This window comes from Dendronephthya gigantea, unplaced genomic scaffold, assembly GCF_004324835.1.
Source record: "Dendronephthya gigantea isolate DGI-Jeju-01 unplaced genomic scaffold, DenGig_1.0 000153F, whole genome shotgun sequence".
NCBI classification, from domain to species: domain Eukaryota; kingdom Metazoa; phylum Cnidaria; class Anthozoa; order Malacalcyonacea; family Nephtheidae; genus Dendronephthya; species Dendronephthya gigantea.
This window is the reverse complement of record NW_021163163.1, coordinates 157,647-184,078: the sequence shown is the minus strand read 5'-3', so window position 1 is coordinate 184,078 and position 26,432 is coordinate 157,647. Positions and strand designations below refer to the sequence as shown.

At 35.6% G+C, this 26,432-nt stretch overlaps 1 protein-coding gene across 5 annotated transcripts; it reads left to right on the top strand.

The window, feature by feature from the left end:
• The first annotated feature begins 30 nt into the window (after window positions 1–30).
• On the top strand, window positions 31–26,343 carry LOC114537181 (stimulated by retinoic acid gene 6 protein-like). 5 transcript variants are annotated; one of them, XM_028558302.1, is made up of 22 exons: window positions 7,362–8,026; window positions 8,747–9,114; window positions 13,855–13,917; window positions 13,998–14,052; window positions 14,576–14,661; window positions 16,612–16,739; window positions 16,997–17,117; window positions 17,731–17,770; window positions 18,442–18,591; window positions 19,312–19,388; window positions 19,572–19,633; window positions 20,080–20,141; window positions 20,511–20,604; window positions 21,063–21,138; window positions 21,404–21,479; window positions 22,629–22,677; window positions 22,842–22,947; window positions 24,189–24,296; window positions 25,043–25,206; window positions 25,734–25,832; window positions 26,103–26,147; window positions 26,287–26,343. In XM_028558302.1, exons 2-22 carry the CDS (start codon window positions 9,107–9,109, stop codon window positions 26,301–26,303), a joined length of 1,686 nt encoding a protein of 561 aa, XP_028414103.1. In that variant the 5' UTR covers window positions 7,362–8,026; window positions 8,747–9,106; the 3' UTR covers window positions 26,304–26,343. The 5 variants fall into 5 exon arrangements, with proteins under 5 accessions (XP_028414104.1, XP_028414105.1, XP_028414103.1 ...); XM_028558303.1 differs by lacking the exons at window positions 7,362–8,026; window positions 8,747–9,114 and adding an exon at window positions 31–208; XM_028558304.1 differs by lacking the exons at window positions 7,362–8,026; window positions 8,747–9,114 and adding an exon at window positions 3,593–3,752.
• The last annotated feature ends 89 nt before the right edge of the window (window positions 26,344–26,432 follow it).

Here is a 26,432-nt window from a genome sequence, read left to right as displayed (position 1 = left end):
ACTTATTCGCCATTTTCACATCGTCTTTGATCACGTCCTCATGCTAAATCGCTCCAATTGCCGACTTGAGGCCGTGAAATTTGAGAAACAGGCTTATGTAGTTATGAAACCTGATACGTCTCGATTCCCGTGTCAAGCATAAACTGTTATTTCAAGCAAGAAGCGTTTCCATCCAGAAATTTTCTTTCCCAGGAAAATTCAATTGTCCGTAAGTCGACAATAATATCGACATTGTTATTATTTTATTGTGTACTGGCTTGTCGCTATATAACTTATATTCTACTCTACTGTATAGTTTACGTGCACAATTAGGAAAATAAAAAAGAAATATAGAGCATATCTGACTAATCCTAAAGCATTAACCATTGCTTCTCAGTATATTTGAAAACAAACTGACAGTGTTTAGCAGAATAGCAGACAAATATTAGCAGAATAGCAGCTGATATATATATTAAAATTTACATAATTACATATCGTTGTTTGCTTACGCCATCCTCCCATCAGCCAAGATTCGTAGTCGTCGAGCTTTTGAGTACGAGTATTTTGATAAATTTCGTACTCGAAAGCCCAACGACTGCGAGTTTTTGCCGAATTTTCGTACTCGTAGTCGTACACCTAGTGGTACTCGTAGTCGTACTCGTCACTGCTAAAGCTCCCTATTTGTAGAATTGTTGTTTACTAGCGAGGCTTGCGGCATGAGATATGAAGTATTTGATGTCTATTTTATGTGATTTTGTCGTAGCCGTAGGTCGAAACGTCGAATATTAACATTAATCAAGTGTACAGAATTCAACTGCATGTCGTGTACTCGTAATTCTATATACTACGATATTATCATTATTATGCAGACATTGATATGGCCGAATTTCATTCAGATATGCATGCGTGTATTGAAGTCCTTACAATATCTGTCAAAGCCACAAAGACACGTTTTCTGTGAAAGCCACAAAGACAAGTTCAGAAGTTCACAAGTTCGAGATCATGATCGAATCAGATCGATATACTTTATCAGGGTTTTGGTCGGTCAGTTAAAATGGTTTTTAGCAACACCGCCATCTCGGCTTCATACTTTTGCCAGGAAGAATGATTATTGAATTCTTACTTTTATTACTTCATTTCCTTGTCTGTATGAAATATAGAAATTATGCAAATAATTATGATTTTTGGCACTCGAAATTAAGACCCTTTAAACCTTATGCAAATAATGCCTTTGGCTTTTTAAAATCTTTATGCAGATAGACCTTTTGCATTATAGACTACTTTTTGATCTATGCAAGGAAATGCAATCAAATCACCACGGCTGAAAAGAGCGTTTTGCGATTAGTAGAACGCAAGGCTTGGTTGCGAAATGTTGTAAAATTCAGGAAATATAGCCTTGCACAGTTTGCAAATTTGTATACCTTTTAGGACAAACGGAAATTGTTACCATTTTTGGCCAAAATGCGGTCACCATTTCCATACAAATTTGCAAATACTAATTCCATACTAATTTCAGTACGCTCTTTACAGCTGTCGTGATTTGATCATGATTGCATTTCCTTGTATAGATAAAAAAGTACAACCTGGCTTAGCGCTGTTTTCCACTTCAGCCGTACCGTAGCGACACCTCGCGTGTATCATTCTTTCATGAACACTCGGATAGAACTAATGACTTTGTCATTAGTCTTTGCATGTCATTACAATCAACTGTAGCTCAATCAAATCAAGAAAGCAAATTGCCAGAATTTCAACTTCTGCAGGCTCCGTCGTTTCAAACAGCACCGCCTATGACTTACTAGATTCACGTCCCACCTTTGTCTACGACGTCGGTGCGACCAAACACCACGTCATTGCACAATACAACGAGTATTTGCCAATCGTTTTCATTGCCAACCGCACCCGCGATCAATCCGTGAACTACAACTTCATTCCCAATCACAATCTCGACCACAATAATTTCTTTCCCATCCAATCATTCAACCTCAAACATTTTCTTCCCATGGTTAACCTCAACCACAAACTCGTCGTTATCCCCCCCCCCCGACAACCACAACATCAACCACAATTTTATCCCCCACACCCCCCCAACCACAACCTCACCCGCGGTTTCCAAATCCGAATCCCCAACAATTCTTAATATACCTGTTGGAATTTTGTCCGAAAAAGACGTCGAGGTGCTTTGGATGTGGTGAAAACTTGCGAGAATATGAAGATCAATCAAAAATCAATCAATCAAAAATCAATCACAAATCAATCAAAAATCAATCAATCAATCAAAAACTTTATTTAACCACGGTAAAATCTACACTATTATAAAAGTTATTGGACATTTAAGAACAAGGTATACATAGGACAGTTACACAAGACTGAACGATTTGAGATAAACTTATTACTGATTTACAAGATTGCCCTGCGGGAGTATTAAATCTCTCTTTTATACTGGTTAAGGGAGCATAAAATGCTCGTACATTTAGTGGTAACTCATTCCACAACACTGCGCCACTATAACTAAAACTTCGTTTAGCATGATTTGTTCGCGGTTTTGGCACAAATAAAGTGTTTTCAGAATTTCTTAAGTTGTATCTAGTGCTGCGAACTTGAAATAAATCAAGAAGATATGTCGGTGTTTAATCATTTAGAGTTTTGAACATCATCACAGCCTTATGGCTTATATGTTTTTTCCGGCGTAATGAAAGAATATCCCAACCTAGTTTGTTAAAAAGGTCGCTGGAACTAGCATCAATTAGAGATTTGGTGATTACCCTCGCTGCTCTATTTTGCAGCTTTTGCTGCTCTATTTTGCAATCATATCCCAGAGCCACCCAACGATATGTTCCGAGAGTGTACATACCAAGGACAAGCAAAAAGCCAGCTGAGAAATGAATATTTTCACTGTGCAACTCATGTGCTAAGAATATGGATCAAATTTTTGAAGCCCGCAAATTAAGTCCCATCAGTTCGGACATTCGACCCTTCATTCAGTTGTTTCACCTAAAGCATCTGCGAGAACGTTTTTCTACGTGATCAAACAGTCAGACACTACTTTAAAAATATGATATCAATAATCATTGGAAATTCAAAAGTTTTGTTATTAAATCTAACGTTTTGTTAAACCGGCGGTGAAGACTTCTACAAACACTGAAAGACATCTAGACTCAAAAATGTAAATAGATATCCTAGTTATAGAAATTGAAGTTACTGTTGTTCTTAATCTAATTTACCGTTAAGACTAGAAATTATCTTTATTTCGATATCGAACGTGGATATTTATCAATGATCAGTTACTAGAGTTACCGGTTATCCGGCTATCCGATTACCCGGTTATCCGTTACCCGTGTTACCCATTTTGTCTGTGTCTGTCGTGCTGTTCTACTTATTATGCATATCTTGTATCCTGTTATGTTGTCAATCATTGTAGTAAATAATTATGTTATTCATTGAGTATCACCTCGCCTGTATCATTATTTGATTTATTTCTACTTTATATATTTAACAATGTAAATAACTAATTCATTCGCACTGAAGATGGCTTATAGTTAAGTCGAAACATGTTTGCAATTAAAAATTCTGTCGTTTATTTCAAATGCTTAAATTCATTTCATGTGCCACTGACTCGGATAATTGCCGAGTGTCAGGCCGTGAAATTTGAGAATCAGGCTTATGTAGTTATGAAACCCGATACGTCTCGATTCCCGTGTCAAGCGTAAACTTTTATTTCGAGCAAGAAGCGTTTCCATCCAGAGAATTTTGTTTCCAGGAAAAATCAATCGTCCGTAAGTCCGCAAAAATATCGACATTGTTATTACTTTATTGTAGACTGGCTTGTCGCTATATAACTTATATTCAGGCTACTCTACTATATAGTTTACATGCTCAATTAGGAAAATGAAAGAGAAATATAAAGCATATTTGACTAATCCTAAAGCATTATCCATTGCTTCTATATTTGGAAACAAATTGACAGTGTAGACTCACTATTGTGAAGCATCGTTGTTCCTAATAGCAGAATAGCGGGTAATATATGTTTATATAATTACATATAATTACATAAATTCGCCAATACCTGTTATGTCTGTATTATCAAGGAGCTTTAGAAGTGACAACGAGTGACGAGATTCGTCATTCTCGCCGCGAGAATGTCGCGCGTTGTTTGCTTACGATACAGATTACACCCAGATGTTTCACTTCTGATTAAAAAAGCGTGACTATGGCACGCCGATTGTGGCTATCTGTAAAACAAGGAACGGGGAATCGGGGAAAGGAATGAGGAAAGGAACGGGGAACGGCAAAACAAGGAATGAGAAAAGCCGGAATCTGTAAAACAAGGAATGAGAAAAGCCGGAATCTGTAAAACAAGGAATGGGAAAAGCCGGAATCTGTAAAACCAAGAATGAGAAAAGCCGGAATCTGTAAAACCAGGAATGAGAAAAGCCGGAATCTGTAAAACAAGGAATGAGAAAAGCCGGAATCTGTAAAACCAAGAATGAGAAAAGCCGGAATCTGTAAAACCAGGAATGGGAAAAGCCGGAATCTGTAGGAATGAGAAAAGCCGGAATCTGTAAAACCAGGAATGGGAAAAGCCGGAATCTGTAAAACCTGGAATAAGAAAAGTTTGTAACTAAATTAGTTACAATTTCCGCGCGTAATACAAAATATGCTAATTTGACATGGCTATATTTTCCGTATTTTACCAAATTTCGCAGCCAAACTTAGCATTTCCACTAATTCAAGTACGCTTAATTCTTTTATCTGTTATATGGAACATAAACTGCATTCTTTTGTGGGCGAAGGAATATATAATACATATATATTATACAAACGATGAAACGATCACAAGGACTGACAAGGTTAGTTTGCAAACAGTTAAATTTGTTGATTTGGTCTTATTCATAAACCTACAAAGTGGAGCTTTGTGCGTTGCTATCTACCGTTTAATATCTACATTGCTATTGAAATTGAATAATGTTTGGTTGGAAATGAAAACTTTTTGGATCCAAATTTAAATTTCCAAATTTTCATATGAATTGCATACTGCATGATATAAAATATGCAAGAACAACTTCATTAAATACACAATATATTTTCCTTTTTCTATATTCAGTTCATTGTATTTACAACTACCTAATATATCAGTATAAATCTATGCGAACAACAATTTTGCTCCATTTAATACATACATGTTAAGCTTATTTTGCAATATATATTTGTCATAGTTCATGGTAACAGCTTATCATTATTGAATCAGATTACCCCTGAACAATGCACTACACTTTTGTTGTCCCAAATATAATATAATTTTGCTTGTAAGTAAAATTGTATAGAAAATGAAAATATTTTAGTGTACCTTAATTAACTCAGATTATAATTAAACAGTTACCATTCTCACCCAAGGTTTTAATGACTGGAGGCTGATTAAAAATATACAATAATAATCTGTAAGTAACTAACAGTTGCAATTAATTAAAATCTTGGCTCTTTGAGAACAACTTTGTGTTGGGATGGAATTTTGGAATATATCCTATTGTTGTTTACATACTGTAGAGTAGATTTATATTAAGTAGCAGCAATAACAATATTCTAAAATTTAACAACATATCTCAATTCTTTTATCAGTTATATGGAACATAACTGAATTATTTTGTGGAGGAAGGATTGAAGGAATATATAATACATATATCATTATGCAAACAACAATTAATTTTGCTGCACTTAATACATTATTTTGCACTATATAGTCATAGTAAAAGCTTTTCATATTGAATCATGCTAGCCTAGAAAACCACAGCTAGGTTTTCCCTACACAATTTCTAATGCATTTTTATTTGAATAAATTATTTGAAAAAGCTAGTAAATGCTGGTTGGAAATTATACTTTTCTAAACAAGACCTAGGGTATATTCCAAAATTCCATCCCAACACAAAGTTGTTCTCAAAGAGCCAAGATTTTAATTAATTGCAACTGTTAGTTACTTACAGATTATTATTGTATATTTTTAATCAGCCTCCAGTCATTAAAACCTTGGGTGAGAATGGTAACTGTTTAATTATAATCTGAGTTAATTAAGGTACAAAATGCACTAAAATATTTTCATTTTCTATACAATTTTACTTACAAGCAAAATTATATTATATTTGGGACAACAAAAGTGTAGTGCATTGTTCAGGGGTAATCTGATTCAATAATGATAAGCTGTTACCATGAACTATGACAAATATATATTGCAAAATAAGCTTAACATGTATGTATTAAATGGAGCAAAATTGTTGTTCGCATAGATTTATACTGATATATTAGGTAGTTGTAAATACAATGAACTGAATATAGAAAAAGGAAAATATATTGTGTATTTAATGAAGTTGTTCTTGCATATTTTATATCATGCAGTATGCAATTCATATGAAAATTTGGAAATTTAAATTTGGATCCAAAAAGTTTTCATTTCCAACCAAACATTATTCAATTTCAATAGCAATGTAGATATTAAACGGTAGATAGCAACGCACAAAGCTCCACTTTGTAGGTTTATGAATAAGACCAAATCAACAAATTTAACTGTTTGCAAACTAACCTTGTCAGTCCTTGTGATCGTTTCATCGTTTGTATAATTATATATGTATTATATATTCCTTCGCCCACAAAAGAATGCAGTTTATGTTCCATATAACAGATAAAAGAATTAAGCGTACTTGAATTAGTGGAAATGCTAAGTTTGGCTGCGAAATTTGGTAAAATACGGAAAATATAGCCATGTCAAATTAGCATATTTTGTATTACGCGCGGAAATTGTAACTAATTTAGTTACAAACTTTTCTTATTCCAGGTTTTACAGATTCCGGCTTTTCCCATTCCTGGTTTTACAGATTCCGGCTTTTCTCATTCCTGGTTTTACAGATTCCGGCTTTTCCCATTCCTGGTTTTACAGATTCCGGCTTTTCCCATTCCTGGTTTTACAGATTCCGGCTTTTCTCATTCCTTGTTTTACAGATTCCGGCTTTTCTCATTCCTTGTTTTGCCGTTCCCCGTTCCTTTCCTCATTCCTTTCCCCGATTCCCCGTTCCTTGTTTTACAGATAGCCCGCCGATTGTAGCAATATTCAAACCACCAATATATGCTAAATTCAATGAAAAATCTAACCAATTCAATAAAAAATCTTATTCAATTCAATAGAAAACTTATTTTAATGCAATAAAAAACTTATTCAGTTCAATAAAAAATATTCAATTTAATAAAAAATATTCAATTCAATGAAAAATTCAATTCAATGAAAAATTCAATTCAATGGAAAATTCAATCAAGCGCGGTCGCTAAGCAAACTTGTCGACGGTTTCCATGACAATGGCTGCCATATTTTTGCATGTAATTTTCCCGCGGTTCCTGCAAATTATCTGTGTTTTGAAAATGGACGACGTTAACAATCGTTTGCGTTATCTTTCTCGCCATTTGACGGAAGCCAGTAATATAATATCCACTTTAATTGAACAATCTGATGCACCTACAACGTCTGCACCATCTTCTGCAACTACAACAACAAGTATGTCCAGTACAACGTCTGTCGGCTCTGTATTAAGTCGGGCCCGAGCAATGATTTCCCAATCAATATCTAATGGCGCTTGTTCACGACTTGGAAGAAGAGAACGTTTGAGAGCTACATCTCATCAGCAAAATGCACCGAAAAAGCAGAAGAAGGACGAGCAAAAAGTGTTTGAGTTTGTAATTGTCGATATAAGAGAAGGTGAGGCAAATTCGTGGTCATTCTCGGAAGACATCGTTTTACTGCGAGGAATTATTGAAATCAGTAACAGCTCAGGCGAAAAAGAAGTGCGAGAGAAAATTGGAACAGCAGCTCGAATGAAATACAGCGTTCTCAACAACGAAGATTTCGAATTCTTGCGAGCTACAAGACGAGTGTTGACCAAACCGGTCAACAGTGGAGCGTACGACTTCAAACAGGTGAAGTTGTTGGCTGGACAAGGTTCTATTTATTTAAAGCTAAAAGACCACATTTACTGTTTATTACAAGAAGAAGAAACAAATGTTGACGACGACGGTATGTTTTCATTGTTTTGAGCACGTATGTAGCTCAGTAGTAGCTATAAATAAATGGCAGGAGGGGCGATGCTATTAAAACCAACAGGCTCAAAAGTCATGAATTTTACATAAGAATTGCTCTGGTCACAAATCCTGCATGGCCATAGAGCAGCATGGAGGATTCCGCCCCTCGGCCCCCTCCCATGCAACTTCTGTGTGGATTATGCCTTGGATTATGTAACAAGGAAATAGGAATTAATTAGGGGGAGGCCCGGCCCAGTGGCAGGTTCAGGGTAAGTCAGAATAAATTACATGGCCTAGTAATTTATATTTACCCTGGTTTACCCTGGATCTCCCCTGGACAACCCCCCTTTCAATACTGCTGGTCTATCATGTATAGTAAGTCAACTTCAAAAGAAAGAGTCAATTGTTTGTATTTCATGTTTATAGGTGTTAGTTTATAATAACTTGTAGGTACACCACGTAAGTATTAAATACTGCAAAGCTTTCGGTCCGTTAACCCGGACCTTCATCAGTGCAATAACATGACCTTCATCAGTGAAGGTCCGGGTTAACGGACCGAAAGCTTTGCAGTATTTAATACTTACGTGGTGTACCTACAAGTTATTATAATTACTAAAGTCGCCATGCAATCATACAAGAAAATTATTAGGTGTTAGTTTCATGACTTGTATTTTCATGACATGACTTTCATGCAACCTTCTTTATTCCCTCCTAGATTTGGTTCTGATTCGTGGAATACATGATGAATGTCAACCTGAACCAACATCTGAAGCTTCGTCAAGAATTGTTGAGAATTGTTCCGTTGTTGCTGGGCCTGAAAATGCCAAAGTTGATGACCTTGCTACAATGACAGTTAACTATTGTACATCACATAATATTGAAGATCCTATAGAGGTACTGAGGTATTTTCAAAAAATCATGGTTGAAGGCAGAGCCTTGGGCATTCAAGATGTTAATTTGGTTGAAGAAGGAGAAACCAACCTCATAATGGTTGACCGCTATAACATATTAGAAACATCATTTGAAGAGATAAAATCCTTGGAAAATTTACGCAAAACACTTGAAGTGCAGTTTTATGGGGAAGTAAGTTTGTTAAGCTTTCACTGTTTTTTTTTCCTTTTCGTATCATCTAGATACTTTTCTATTAACTGCCCATATATACATGTAAATTATGTATTGTTATGTTTATGGTTTGGGGATAAGGGTTAGGTTTTTATTTGGGTCTTCCATAAATTTAAAGACAAATACCATAACCATACCTAGCGCAAATCAACATTGAACCGAAAAAGATTGTAGAAAAATGGCCAAACTTAATAACCCAGTCATAGACCTTAGAAGCATCAAATGTAGACTTGAACATTGACCTGACAGATATATATATATATATATATATATATATATATATATATATATATATATATATATATATATATATTAGATTAAAATACTTTAAAGCATTGCATCACCTGCAGTGCATACAGGTCACATGCCCATACTCTATCTCATTAAACATTCACCAGTGCATGTAATGTAATTGGTAGACAGCACAAGACCTTGGAGGACCTCGAAAGGAGTTTTTTTCGATTGTGGTTCAAGAAATATATAACAAATACTTCAAAAATGGCTTGAAAGAATATATTTCTGAAGACTATTGTACAGCAGGAATTATATTAGGTAATTATACATATAAATATAGGGAGTTATAATACAATTAAAAACCAGATATCAAATTTGCCCACACCCCCAATGAAAATGATTTCAGACTGTAATACAGAAAAAGACTCAAAGCAACAATTTGAAAGCTCAAAAAATTTCAATGCAACATTTAGCTTACATTGCCTCTAAAATATATAGTATCAATGTAATTTGTCTTTAGGACTCAGCATATTACAAAATGGAAAAATACCTTACTTTCTAAGTGATAGTTCCCTGAAAATTGTTTTTCATTCTGTTCCTCTGAATGGTTGTCTTCATCAACTGCGTCTGGGTTTTGAAAAACTTGGCATATATCAGGTACTTAATCCAAAAAATGTTCATAATTGAAATTGCTATTTATCAAACCAAGTGAATATGGGTTAATGAACAATTAATAAGGCATGGTCAACCAAAATAGATTGCACGTTATTGTTTACATCAGGTGAAATTTACAACTTGGTTCAGGACAGCCTGTGTTAATGCCAATTATTTATATTTAATTGAATAAATATGTTTATTAGGTTGGAATGCAGTTACCAAATTTCCTAAATATCTTCAATCACAGACAAACCAACCTGACCTTAAGATCATTTGTCAACCTATTTAAGCCCATTTTCAGCGAGGAAGGCTCCAACAAAAGAAAATTTGAAAATGATGTTTATGCAGTGTTTGTGAAATATCTTAGAAAGGTTGCAAGTAAGAATTAAGTTACTGGGACCGAATATAATTTGCGTTTAATTCAATGCCATTTGAATAGAATTTAGCTGTAATTTTATGCATGCACTCCTAACTTTTTATCGACTTTAATATAATATTTAACCACTTCTAATTTTAAATCATTTCTTGCAGATGGTGAACGTAGTGGTATTTCACTGAATACTATATTGCGATTTGCTACATGTGATGATGAAATACCTCTTTTAGGCTATGAATACGCAGCAAAACCATCAATCACGTTTTATGAAGTTCCTGAAAACAAGTCATTCTTTCCTACTGCAAATACATGCTGTAGTAAATTACAGTTACCAAGACCTACAATTGAAGTAGGTCTCCCAGATGATGATACGCTATTTAATTTCTATGACATGGCTTTCGTTAATGAATATTTTGGACATAAGTAATACATATACCTTAAGTCCTTAACTAAAGCAGTAAAACTAATTGCTTAATTTGTGTTCTGTTGATAAGGTATAATAATTATCTGCCAGTCAGATAAAATTTTCTGTGTTATTGTTATTTTTGTTAGTAGAAACGGTATATAATTATATAATTATGTATCAACTCTAGATTTTGAATCATGAAACATTTTTAAAAGATTCTTTGTTTTATCAGATGTAGACTAAATAAGAGTATTGTTACTATTGTATATAATAAAAAAGTTATGATTTGTTTCTACAGCTATAGTTGTAGAATTGTGTGGTTTATAAGTATAATTACTAGCAATGTTTATCTCTAATGTGTTTCATCTGCATTCAGCAACCCTTGAATTAGGGTAAGTGCTTCTAGGTACACATCAATTCCCATATTATTGGAGTCTCTTAAGGGATTTACTACTTGCAGAACTCTCATGAATCCTATGTCAGGTGTTTCATAAATGGGAGAAACAACAACATTGTTATCACTGTCTTCAAATGGTGAAGGCGCAAAAGGATCATATCCATAATATTGCAAGTCATCTGGCGTTTCATCTAAGACATCATGTTTTAACGGATTTTCTTCATTCATCATTCCATTAAGCCACATTTGATTGGGTGACCAATTATTAGCTGTTCTAACACCATGCTCATTAAAAGCTCTCTTGTATTCATGGAGTGCTTGGTTGATTCTGGGTAAGAATACATAGTGCATTATAAACACATGTGTGGGGTTATCTAGAAATAAATGCCCGGCATCTTCCATTGCGTAAAACACGTAGTAGAAATAATGTAAAACACAACGAAACACATCGCGCCATAATCGTTCGATACGTTGATTGTGAGTCGAGGGTCCTGCAATAAAGCTTCCTCTCCCTTCCCCTCTTGCCTCAACCATAGCATCACAGACAAGGACATTCTCAACGCCTCTGTCTACGCGTATGCGTGATGGCCATAATCCGCCATCTTCCTCAATTGCATTCAAAAAATGAGAAAGGACTGTTTCTGACAAGTTGTTAGTGCTACAGTGTAAGAAAGATTACTCTCCTAGAGAAACCGTCGATACAACCATGGACAACAAAGCCCCAGCGTATAAGCGAATGATGCCCGTCTAAATGCCAAAGAGAGTTTGGCCATGGGACATAATACTGCCTTCGGTGAACAATTGCTCCCCACCGTCGCATCACATTTTCTGGGCTTAGACGAGTGATGCATTCCCGTACGCGCTGTCTCTGAACACGGATTCCAAGGGAACGTAAGTATCCTATAATGTATACTTGCCCTGAATTATTCCCATGCCGATTAATGTAACTAGAAACCAGCGCATCCAGTTCATTATCAGATATTAGAGTAAACTCCACTAAGTTTGTGAGGCCCATATCTCTTACTCTTCTGTGAACAGTCCATCTGGATACACCCAATATCTGAGCAATTTTGTCCACGAAAAACCATAACCTCTCAGGTCTTCTAGCATCTCTGCTGAGATGTTAAATGATGGTCTTCCTGGTTCACCCGTTTGCCTCACTTCGCAATTTAATATTGAAATCACAGTCGGCCTTTCTAGTAACTCAAATTGACGGAGCTGAATGATGGTTAATAATTCTGAGAAAATTCCAGCCAAAGTTGCCCAAGTATGTCTATCGGCGTCATCATCTTCAGCAACAGCTCTAAGGAAACTCACAACTTGGTCAAGCACGGTTATTTGGCATAGCATAGAATTTGAATCAACCTCACCGTCAATATTTCCCAACATTTGCTCTATTCTTTCCAAAATAGAAAGCAAGAGATTCGGTAGCTCCACTTCTAACTCTGCAGTTATTTCTGCATCTAATCCGTTGTCACTAATGATATTTGTTTCTTCAGCAGAATTCATACGTATTGCGATTTATGAAACAACTATTTTACACTCAAGGAAAGAACTCTACTAGTATCTGATGATCTGATTTTAAAAAGTACAAATAATGATGCAAAAAATAATGGCAGCCGTTGTCATGGAAACCGTCGACAAGTTTGCTTAGCGACCGCGCTTGATTGAATTGAATTTTTCATTGAATTGAATTTTTCATTGAATTGAATTTTTCATTAAATTGAATATTTTTTATTGAACTGAATAAGTTTTTTATTGCATGAAAATAAGTTTTCTATTGAATTGAATAAGTTTTCTATTGAATTGGTTAGATTTTTCATTGAATTTAGTATATATTGGTGGTTTGAATATTGCTACAATCGGCGTGCCATACGTGACTAGAGGCATCATCCCCCCCCCCCCGAAATTTGAAAATGGAGCCGAACCATTTATATTGACAACAAACATGAAAATAAACTCTCATTTGCTAGTGAGAGGGACCGTGTGGTTAAATTTGTGTCTGAACCCTCATCATATCTATACGCGTACTCAGCGACTACGAGTTTTGGCCGAGTTTTCGTCGTCGTACTCGTAGTCACTGCTAAAGCTCCCTATTTGTAGAATTGTAGTGTACTAGTGAGGCTTGCCATCTGATATAACGTATATGATGACCATTTTATGTGATTATGTCGTAGGTCGAACCTTTATGCTTGCAAAGTTTGCAAATTTGTATATACTTTTTAGGACAAACAGAAATTGTTACCATTTTTGACCTAAATGTGCTAACAATTTCCGTTTGTCCTGAAAAGTATACCAATTTGCGAACTTCGCAAGGCTATATTTTCTGTATTTTACAACATTTCGCAACCAAACTTTGCATTTCTACTACTTGAGTAATTTCAGTAAGCTCTTTTCAGCTGTGGTGATTTGATTGCATTTCCTTGCATAGATAAAAAGTTGTAGTCTATTGTTGGTCACAACCTGGCTTAGCGCTGTTTTCCACTTCGGCCGTACCGCAGCGAATATATCATTCTTTCCTAGGCACTCACAGATAGAACTAATGACTTTGAAACAAATTAAGGATTACGCTAAGCTTCGCTACAATATTGTTGCAATGGATAGCAGGCCTTATTCCGATTTCTCTTATAGCTTACGTATCTCACCAGCAATGACTAACCAGACAAACTTATCATCCAACGAATCTCCCACTGCGTGAGTATACATGATAATTGCTTAATTAGCTATAAATGTCTGTAATTGTTTCAAGTGTCAATGTGTTTTCTTATTTCTAGTGTTGCATGTGATGTCGATACGAGATATTATCCTCACCTGTTTCTGATTCCTGCTGTAAGTTTAAAGTGTTGAATCAAACAAGGTGGAATTTCGTTTTAAACTTAATCGACATGATTTCTTACATCTTTTAGGCAAAGCTAATCAGAATGCCTAAGTTTTTAATACTTTATGTAAAATGGTAAATGATGTACCTTATTATTGAAGGTAGTCAAAATTTATGAATTCTGATTGGGTTACCGAAAACGAAAACAAACTTGCTGATTGGTCTAAAACGAAATTCCCCTGTTTTTACATCATTTTATTTTTTACAACATATTTACTGTCTTAATGTCTTAACTATGACGTTTTGCATATCTGGAATGCAACTTCACTGAGAATACACAAGCAGCTCTGATTTGCCGATTCTTTCTAAATAACTACGGTTATAAAAGTTAACCACGTGTACCTTTTTATACATTTGCAAGACTAATATTTCTGACAGAGTCCATAATCACAATATTTTACCAAGGTAATTGTCATTGCATGTCGGGTTGAAGATGATGTATAACGAGTGATGGAAATGTGCAATCTCTTCCAGGCAATAATTCTCACGATACTGTCATTTTTGCGACGAAGAAAGAGTTTCAAGAAAGACGTTTGGGGAGGCCGACCAGGACTTGTTATGTAAGATAGACTTTTTCGGTAATCACGTCACAACATTATCGTTTTAAATTTAGTACCACCTTAAATAAGATGGATTTCAATTCAAGTTTTATTCTCACAAGGTATGTGCCAAGATGCAAACATTTTTCTATAACCCGTGCATGAAAAAGAATTTAAGCATTCACTGACGTGCCTTTTTACAAATAAATATGGAAACAAGCCATAATGCGGGAACGGCTCGCGGTCTTGGCCCCTCAGCCTCGTTCTCGTGTTATGGCTTATTGGTTAAAACAAAAAATATTTTTTCATGCATGTGTTGAAGAAGGATGTTTTGCATCATTGTAGGGGACTTGTGAGAGTAAAACTTGAAATCCATTTCATTTAAGGTGGTTTTCAATTTGAAACGTTGTGATGTTAAAATGTTGTGACGTAATTACCGAAAATTTCACTACGCAATATGCTTTTTATGAGAATATCTCACCGGGTCTGCATGTCATCTGCTCGAAATGGAACTTTTTTGAGAGTGCGACTTTCACGTTAGAAGTCTAACGAGCCCAGTTTACGTAACACACAACGTGGTCTAGCTTCGGTATTTATAAAGTACGCTTCCTTTAATGATCTACACTGTTAAAGTTATATCATGTCGACTGCTATTTAAGAAATAGAAAACATTTTTCGTGTTTCTATGCAGTTAAAGAAACGCGTGTTTGGGAAAACGAGAAACAATCAGTATGAAAACGAGACCGTAAGATGATTTTTTCCACGTTATTTCGAGTTCTCCCAAACTTCCACAAGTGTTTCTATAACTGAATGTTTTCTATTCTTTTATAATATAACTCGATAAAAAGATTTTGTACAAATATTGTAATTCGATTTAATACGAGCGAGTAGATGACCCACTACGATACGGTTGAAGTGGAAAACGGGCTTTACTTATCACACAGTGAGGATTCAGGAGGAAAATGTTTTATTTTACTAGGGTTACAAATGTTGATACAAGTCATTACACATGCACTGTGTATTTAATAGTGGGTGACATTGTGAGTCAGCTGGTCATTTTGGTATATCGGTTACAATTTTTGAGCACACGCTCACAACTGCTCAATATTTGTTTGTCTTGCAATTAGTTACAGCAAATCAGCAATAAACAATAATTTCTTCAAAACCACGTCATCCTCAATATCTTGGTCGTTTAAAAGCCTTTTCACTTATCAACCGCAGCTTCAATCGCTTCTTCTTGGTGAAAATCATCATTTTGAATAAATACATCTTTTGGGTGCATTATTTTCTTATATACTGGATCTTTCTTTAGTTGTCTCATCTAAGTAGATATTTTCCAATGCTTTCTGGAGTCTGATCAAAATCGTTATTCCATGTCTGAAATTTTGTTTCTTCCCCACCCCAGTTCGGCAAGAATTTCCAGTGGGTGTGAAAGATCTCATTTAGCATGTGAGCATCTGCTGAAGAGCAGTTATGAGTGTGTGCTCAACTGCTCATCGCACAAGAATTGTAACCGATACACCAAAATGACCCGCTGAAGTTAAGGTGTTGTTTTTCCTTTTACAATGCAACCCACTATTAAGTACATGGTGCACGTGTAATGACTTGTATCAGCATTTGTAACCCTAGTAAAATGAAATATTTTCCTCCTGAATTCTTACTGTGTCATAAGTGAACGTTACAGGAATCTACACTCTTCGGCATTTGTGTAATTTGAGTAAATTGTTGCCGAAAACACATGTCACCGTGCGTATTTACGATATCATGCGTATTTACGATATCATGCGTATTTACAGTATCATGCGTATTTACGCGTCATTATTATGCATTGTTTGCCCCATTTCTCACACCCACGCATGATTCTACTCGCGCGTGGCGTCCACGCATATCTACGACATATTCCTACAGTTTCCGACCCGCGCGTTGCGTGTTTTTTCCGCAATATCCTGAACAATATTCAACCATGTGTAGCCCTGTAGATTTCCTTGGTATTGATCATGACAGACTTGCCACCATGTTTGTGTTTGGAGCTGCTACTGGTTCAATCCTCAGTCTAGTTTTAGCAGGAGTGATCGAAGGCAGCAATGCTTGGGGAAAAGGTAGTGAAAATGTAATGTATTGTAAAACGAAATATTCGTATTTCATTTCAATAAACAATGAACCTGCAGCGTCCCCCCTCCCGCAATTTCGTTGTCGTCCCCCCCCCAAATATTGTCCTGTTACGTAAGTAGTTTATAGTTACATGCTATGTTCGCTTCAATCTTGCCCCCCTAAAACATTCATTTGAGCCCCAACTGCCCCTCCTTTTTTATTTTAACCTGGCGCCGCACTAGTTGTTGTGAATATTTCTTTATAGCGTTTCTCATCGTTGGCATTGCAATTGAAATTGCTTTAATTTATTATCCCTACTTCGCTTGCCTGACGTCGTATCATAGAATTGTTGGAGCAATGATGGGCCTTCCATATAGCGTGATCTAGTAAGTAAGCTCAATTGACAGTAATTGTTTAAACCAGGTTCGATCCACGGGCACGACCATTCCTACTCTTTTTACCGAAGAAGTCCACAAATCATCAATTACAAGTAAACCTTTTTCCAGTCCTGTAATGAATAGTTATTACATGAGATTCAGCCTGATATTAATAATAAATTGGCCCAATTTATACAGAATGATCCGTCTGACAGATCATTCGTCTGACTATAAACACAAGACAGGAAATCCAAATTTTAAATGACGGTAAAAATGTTATTAATGAGGCGATTATCTGGTAAAAGAAAATTAAATAAGAAAAAATATTTATGTTTAAAAAGAGTGCACAACTGCCGTTTTATGACCAAATTTTCCGTACAGAGGGATGTTGCGTCAAGTCAAACTACCTATTCTAAAATTACATAAAAAAATTCTCAATTCTGATTAGTTTAGAGCAGTGCAATTTTCAGAAAATCCCAGTGCCAAAAATAGGAAATTCTAGTGCCAAAAAAAGGAAATCCCAGTGCTAATTTTTTTTTGTAGGTGACTAAACAATCAAAACGGATATTGTATATAAATTATATGGTGAAAAATAATCAGTTTGTTTTGTTTTTCACTCTAGTTTTTGCGTAGTATTAGCAAGCGCTTTTCAGAAGTGTAAAGTAAGTTCATATGTGTGATTTTTTTTGTGCACGACAGTCCTTTCCCCTTGAGAAAATTTGGGCACGTAGAGAGAGTAGCCGATATCAGTTACCCAAAACAAAAGGCGCCCTCCAGAGAGACGTGTATTAACGTCGTGGTTAACACAAAAAAAACACGATCAATATACATTGGGCAAACCTAGCTTGCAGAGAACGTTAATAACTAGCTTTTTACAACTTGCCCAAAAACACAATCACCAGCCAGCCAAAACTTACGTGATAATTTTAACGCGAGATCCATCGAGTGACGCACGTAATCATTCTTGCATGTAAAAAGCATGGCACGTCTTAATGTTCATCAAATTTTCTGAAATTTTGGTACGTTGCACAAAGGGGCCAAAAGTTCCACCTCCTTAAATGAACTTAATAAAGAATAGTTTTATGGACATTTTAAAATCTCCTTTTTCTGAGCTTTTTCTGATACACTCTGATGTGCTCAGTTATGTCTCAGTTGAAGTTACACGTCCGTAACCTACTCATTGGTTCACATTTATCAAAAGATGAAAATAGCGTCTAAAATTGCAGCAAAATGTCCAATCGTAAACTGCCACCTTTATTCCGTTTTCTTAACTGGATACCTCTACAGCTTTATACCAGCAATTGACATTGTGTTTTTGTTTATCAATCCTTAGAACAATACTGCGTCCGGGCACTGGTTAATCTTTTTGTCAACTTTGCCGATATTAATATGTTATGTTTTCATCATTGGCAAGTTCATACTCGTACTTTATCGAGAGATTAAAGAATATGGAATCTTCGGAGTGCAGTTATTTTCCCGTGATGTAAGTTGGTTGGTTGATATAGCAGAGCCAGTTTAGTTTGAGGTATACCACCATTTACATAGGGGAGATGCGAGGTGAATTCATCCAGTCGGGTTTGGGCATAAGTTCTGCCCAAACCTGCAAACTGCATGACAAAACTTTTCGACTTATGAAGAATATGCTCAGAGTTGCAAAAAAAGCTACGGTACGCGGGTGAGGAAGTTTGAACACTCTAATTGATCACATGCTGTACCAAAAAACTAAATACTTCATTATGCTGGTTGCCACCTGACCCAGTGACGTGACATAATTTTGAGGAAGGTTACGTTTTCAAAACTTGAACTCTTTTTGCAACTCTGAATATGCTTATAGATCTGGAATGCCATGGCAACCGCGGAGCTCGGTGGGTCTGGGGAGGCTTGTATTAGACATTAGCTAGTATTATCTATTGTTTTTTAGGAATTTGTATGAAACATATTAGACTGCAAACAGTAAATTTTCATTGCATTTTCGGGAATTCGACAGGATTCAGATTTCTGAATTTCTTGGCAAGAATACCAGAACTCTCGCCTAGAAAGTTCACGCCTTGGGTTCAAGCCCCCTCAATCCAAAAACCTCTCCGCGGTCCCTGAATACACAAGAGTAGTTCTTTTGTTCTTAGTGGTTTTTCACAATTTGAAAATGATAGAAGCGCTTAAAAAAGTCTCTTTATATAATAATTCCATAAATGTGTACATTTAGGTTGAGAGTTCCTCTTCGCAAATGAAATTGGTCAGACCTTGGTTGAAGAATCACGTGAAAAACATTTTCCAACCGAGGTAAGAAAATGCATAATAAAACTGGTATATATAGGATTATTCAGTAGGTTTGTTCAATTACCAAACAGCTTGTCAACTTTGCTTGTCCGTGCTGACTTTTTATCAAAAGAAAATGACAACAACCAAAATTTTTGAGATTATCCTAAAGTGGACATTTTCTAATTCAGTACTTTGCCTCGTTAGACCACCTCCCCAGTATTCAAGAACTGAGTTCTACCTGAGGAAAATTTACAATCCCGAGAAAGGTAAATTACCTTGTTTGAAGCTTCGAAACATTAGACGAAAACCGTGGGCCCCATACAAATGTAAGCTAAACGTCGACGAGCGCTACAGTGCATGTTGTTATTTAGGCCGTGTTACAGGGTGCAACTTGCAATGCAATTCTAGTTTAAAAAGATGTAAATTTCTTCTTAAAACTGGAAGTGTAAGACATGTCCATGGAGTGTAGTTGCCCAATTTACAGCTCCGTTTACAAAGTAGAATTGTATTGTAAATTGCATGAAAAATTTTACCTCGTCACAGGGCCTTTATAAGGAAGTCGGTCCCTAATGAGAAATAGTCCGTCTCGTCACGCTACCCCCTGCTCCGGAAACATATTATACGCCATCTGTCGCCATGCAAAGGCCCATGCATGGCACTTTAACATATTGCTGTTACAGTGAACTTCGAGTTTTTTGTTTAACAATTTTAGATTTTAAATTTTCAACTGAAACTCTTTCTGTGATGATGATCTGTGGCATTCTGCTTTATTCTGTGAGTCCTGATCTGTTGTCTAAAATAACCTGTAGCGGCTTATTTACCATGCAAGATGTTTAAACAAAACGTGTATATATATTTTGATGATGTATTTCATCCATTTGAATCAACTGCTTCAAATTGGATCTTCGTCTGTTTAGATTTTGGGAAAGTGTATAATTACATAATTATTTCTTATCCCCAGGGGCCGTGCAAGTCGTTAAGTAGGGGGGATATATATATTTATCAAGTAAGGGGGGATATATATATTTATCATATTTAGATATGATTGTTTTAACGATCTACTGGTATGTATATGAATATATGCCCCCCCTTACCTAACGATCTTCCGCTGCCTCTGACTTATTCTTTTCTTAAATGTTCAAGTTCTTCATCAAAGGTTTATATTTGATCAGTATGGCACTAGAAAATTTAAACTTCTCAATTCCCTGGGTTTTGGACCTGGTCCGTGGGATGTTCGGTGAGTTTTGTTATTGCTATAATAGGGACCTTAAGCATGTAGGACGGGATCACGACGACACGTGGCTAAAACACATGTTATGTATGGTAAAGAGTTGTACACTACATGTATATCAATCGTATCAATTTAATGATCTGGTAAAAGACGTTAAAAACATGTTTGGGAACATTGCTATAGACCCTAATTCAAGGTAGCGCTCGCTTCGTCCTAAAATGCAGACATTCGTTGTAAACAGAACGTAGACCACGTGTGAAACTCCCATAAGTCTTTTTTTTCAATCAGCAATTGTATTTTTAGACACCGGCGTCGTGTTTTTGTCTTCCATGATTAAGGTGCCTAATGATAACTGTAAAAACGGCAACAGCTAGACAATCTTTTTATGAGTAGCTTCATGTATAGGTGGTGCAGGCTCTATAGATCTTTGCATATATATAATTTATTGCACATGTTTATTTTAGGTTCACTTTTGGCTGCTGTGTTTCTTACAACAATAATCTGTACGCTCTCCCTCGTTCGTTTCATGGAAAATCATAAGTATGTGAACGTAAACTTGAATGGGTGCAATGCACAGGCATTTGATAAAGATTAGGTTAAAATTAGATTAATATAGTAAAGTAATATACCAGTAAATAATGTAGATATTTAAAACCTTTAAACCTCTTTGAACCGCTTAATATTTTACTATTTAGTGTAGGTGATAAAACCATTACAATAGACCCTTTCGACAATAGACCCTTTCGTGTTATCGAAATGGTCTATCATAATTCTCTATGTGATATACTTTTGGTTTTCACTCAAGGAATAACATGCTGCGGATGTTCAGAGGAGATAAATCGTTTATCCCTAAAAACATAAGTGCGTCCCAGTTTATGGTTGTAAGTTGAACAATTTGTACTACTATTCATCTGTTCCCGCGAAATGGCGCGTGCTTATTACCATTAGGGTGTTTAAGGTCTATGGCGCGGTTAGTTCGACGTCGTCAGTCAAATGTTTTTTTTGAAACATTAAAACTCCTGCTCAGGCGTTAAATAATTAAATAATATATTCCAATATAACCAGGAGCGCCGCGGCAGCGTCTTCAAACAACTTAGCATCAAATGTGGCGTAACAACTGCCTAAAACAGAGAAAACACTTCTCGACGTTTCGACCTGAGGGCTTTCGATCGTCAGGAGAGTTAGTAATTAGTACTGGTTGGGTAATATAGTTGCATAGCACCTATATTAACTATATTAACTATATTAATCTATATTAACTATATGGTTAAGCGAGGTTCTTTTAGTTCTGAGTTATTAAAAGGCAGTTCAAAGTCCGTAAAGGCACTCATTATAAGTAAGATCGCCATTAGGCATATCCGAAACGCTCATTTCTCTATTGTTTTAAACGCCATTTGAATCGGAAATACGATCGATCGGTAAAATATCCAATAGTATAAATGCTCGTCTGCCATAAATGAAGTGGTAAGGCCAAAAAGAATCATTTTCAAATGCATCAAGACAAATTATTTATTGTTTTAATGGAAAAAATAACTTGACCGCTTTGTTTCATCAGTTAATACATAATACATGGTTTGGAGACTAAATAAAAGTATAAAGCAGCTCATTAACTATGTTATTGTCCAGGTTTATGCAAAAAATGGTTCCTTTCTCGACGTGTCTATTGTATTTTAGCCAAATTTACCAATGGCATTCGTCTTGCTAAGTTCCTCAACCTTGACTTGAAAATTATGGTAATTATAAGACTGGCATTGTTTATCTGTGCATTTAAAATACAATAGACATGTGATGAGAAAGGAATAATTTTTCGCATAAATCTACCTCAACATATTTAATGAATTGTATTGTAGTTTCATGTGGTCTCCGAACCATGTATATTCTATTAACTATGGTTTCATCAATGAACGATCTTTCTTCAGCATTTGAAGGCCAGATTATTCAATGCAAAATGAGCAACGATGTACATGTACTTCCACTCTGTTCAGCCCTTCACTTACCAAGTTTAAGTTTGGTTTTTTCGATTTTTACAGGGAAGAGGACTTCGATTCCATAGTTTTCAGATTGGATACTTTCTGTGGGGTGAGTGAATGGCCTTAGTTGACCCGTGGTAAAATTTAGAGGATTACTTTCTCTTACAGACCAACATTAGGCACCTATCGATAGTCTATAATTGCATAACTATTTTTAAACAGTTTTAACCATATTGTAGTTTGTTCTTCTGATGTCACTTTTTTTCATTGTAGGATTAATTTTCGACTTGATTACCTTGTTTCTTCTCTGTTTTGTTTTATTTCTCCTGCAATATCGCTTTGTCTGGAAAATTATTCATCACTTCGTTGGTGAATCCAGGTAGGCGGGATATGTATATGTTTATATATATATATACACCCGTTTGCAAAAACGTTGGCCGCAGATAGATATATAGATATATACCCGAAATCTAATTAGAATTGCATATGTTGTGTAATATGATTGAAATCCCATGCAAATGTAATCATATGCAATTCTAATTAGACTTCGAGTATCTATCTATCTATCTAGTATTTGCGGCCAACGTTTTTGCAAATGGGTATATATATATATATATATATATATATATATATATATATATATATATATATATATATATATATATATATATATATATACACATATTTTCCACAGCTCTTGCGATTCCTTGCCATGTTCTAGCGTTGCAGCTATAGAACCATACACCTTTACTAAAATTTATAACATGTTTCTTATAGAATATAAGAATAATTTCACTTTGGAGGTGAATCACTTCCATTCATTCAACTTTTGTACAGGGTGTTTAAAAAACACGCAACTACTATATAAATATTCAGGGTGTTCTATGTCTTATATTTTGAGTTTTTCTACAAAGTGTCCCAAAAAACCCCAAAACTATTGAATTCACCCATAACAATTTAATAGTTAGAGTTGAATGCATAGCTAAGCACCCTGTTAGGACATACACAAGTCACAAGTATATAAATGTTTAATACAAGCATTTTTTGCATGATGACATTAAAATTTGTTCGTACCTGCAAATAAACCTGTCTTTATTAACCATATTTACAATTTTAAATATGGATAACAACAATATTTAAGTGGTGACATTCGACATGCCCCTCTTCTCTGGCAATTTTTGTATTTAGCATTTTATAAGTTGCGTTAATGCTCACGGGGCAAAATTTCGCGAACAAGTCATTCGAAATTTAACAATAGGTGATTGACGTTGTCCTGAAAAGTACCCTCCACTTAAAATGAAGCCTTTTGTTTTGAACGTGGGTTGGGACGCCTCTTAGAATTCGAGTTAATGACGGAATAATGAAACTTACCGATCGGCAAAATAGCATAACAAAGAAATAAGGCAAACAAATTCAACAAATAAATTCTGTGAATTGGCGGTAAGACGAAGTTGTGTTTTGAAATCTTGGTGTATCGCTGTTTGTTTTAGAAACTATTATAACTACACAAGGTATAACTACACATGTTTACACGAAAGGTCTGATTTCAATAAAGGTTACTTTTTTAGGGCGTCTATAGTTTCTTTGCCTCAACAAAGTCCTGTCTTCCTTTTCATTTAGCATTATGGCGGGAGTGGCTTTTTTCATATGGATGTGTACCCTCATTGCCTCTGTGACAATATTCCGTGATTATAACTACTCCAGGAATGTCATTTCCATAAACAACAGGTACGCCTTAATCATCTCCAGCAGCCCAGCGACTGGACTGTGTGAAAATGAGAACTGTTAGAGAATAACCTTTAAGATAGTTGTGTGAAGTTTTATCACGATCTGGTGCGAAATGACGGAGCCTTAGCCATTTGAACTTGCTTCAGTTATGCATACTAATATTAAATATAATCTATACGGATTACTACGCTACAATTTTTAGTTGCTTCTAAATTTCTTTAAAATCAAAAAATCAAAATTATAACTCCGTCAATCGATGGGGAATATCACTAAGGATAATTGTGTGAAGTTTAATTGCGATCTGATGCGAATTGACGGAGCCTTAGGCTTTTTTAAAGAGCGTCACCCCCTAACAACAACAACGACGACAACAACAACAACAACAACAACAACAACAACAACAACAACAACAACAACAACAAAAAGATTAGCCGCGTGTGGGGACCAGTTCCTGGTCCAAAAATATAACATGAACCAAGTTTTCACAGAAATCGGCATTAACTGCTGAACTCTACTGATATCATGTCTTTGATGAATGTAAAAATAAAATTTAAGATATACATGCATGCATGGAATTTCGAGAATTCCTAAGCCGACTATCATTTATCCTGAGTTTCTTCATCATGAGGAAATATGTATTTATATTCACTTTATGTCTTCGAATGTGTATGCTATATGTCGATCTTAGTTATTCACCATGCATATCTGGAGTGTAAAACCCAGACTTTTTTTTACGTACTCCCTAGAAATCTCTATTTGGTATTTTCCTACTTTTGGTTTTTTGTGGGTCTTCCGCTGGGTCTCTTTTCCGCCATTTTTCGTATCCTGAAAACAATGGCTGTGGGACTTTTGATGTTACCAAGGATTGATCATAGCATCATGCCTGATGGTTTTCAACGCATTGATCCAGGTAACACCATATTGATAGTCCATACATTATTCACTTCCTTTTGAACTCAGTAAAAGCATGAAGGCAAGGCACTTTGTAATAAAGGTAAAGGCAAGGCACTTTGTGTTTCTTTCAAGAGGGGATTTCGTTTTGGACCAATCAGCAAGTTTTTTTACATTTTCAGTAACCTAATCAGAATGCATAAATTTTGATAAAAAGTACAATATATATATACCATTTTACATGAAGTATTTGAAATTTAGGCATTCTGATTGGCTTTGCCTAAAAAATGTAAACAAATTTGGCGATTAGTTCAAAACGAAATTCCTCCTTGTTGTTTTTTTTCCAATCTGATCTTCCCAACGCGTTTCAGCACAGCAACTGTCAACCTGTAGTACAGGTTGACAGTTGCTGTGCTGAAACGCGTTGGGAAGATCAGATTGGTAAAGAAACAACAAGGAGGAATTTCGTTTTGAACTAATCGCCATATTTATACAGTACAGGCTGTACTGTCTGTAACGTTTATGTTGTCCTCATTTCTTCGAAAGGTTACAATGCGTATATCTGTTATCTTCACGTCCAAGCAGCTTTTAGAAACCCAGTTCTTCGAGTGTTTTGTCAAATGCTGATCGATGATCACGAAACACGTAAGTTCTACCACGTATCAGTCTTTACGTTAGCCACTGGAAGCAATAATTAGTCTTAAACGGTAATAATAATCCATGTTCAAATTCCAAATACGGGAATTTAATCCTTGAGATTAGATAAAAAATTGGATTAGGATTAGGTTTTAGATTAGGATTTTGTTCATTAGGGTTAACCCTAATTCGAACCTAATCTCAAGAATTAAATTCGTGTATTTACGATTTACTGAACATGTATTATTACCTACCATGAATTATTACCTTTTTAAACAGTCGGTGCTTCCACCGTTCCACGCAGAGGCTTCATTCGTCTTCACGGTAAAAGAATCGTTACTTCAATGTTTTCAATTTAGAGAACCTTAATTTTTTAGTTCACGAGCTGAGCGCAAAGATGCGAAATATATGTTTGTAACAAATGCATCAATTATTGCCCATGAATTAATTTAAATTAATTTAGATAGCGTTAAGCGATAAGCATTTTCGTGTTCGCATGATGCAGGAACCCTAGCTGACCTGAACCTCGTCAGGCAGACAATCGCCCACTTTCCTAAACTTCTTCGGCTGGTATGGCAAAAGGTCTAAATGCAACTTATTCAAATCAGC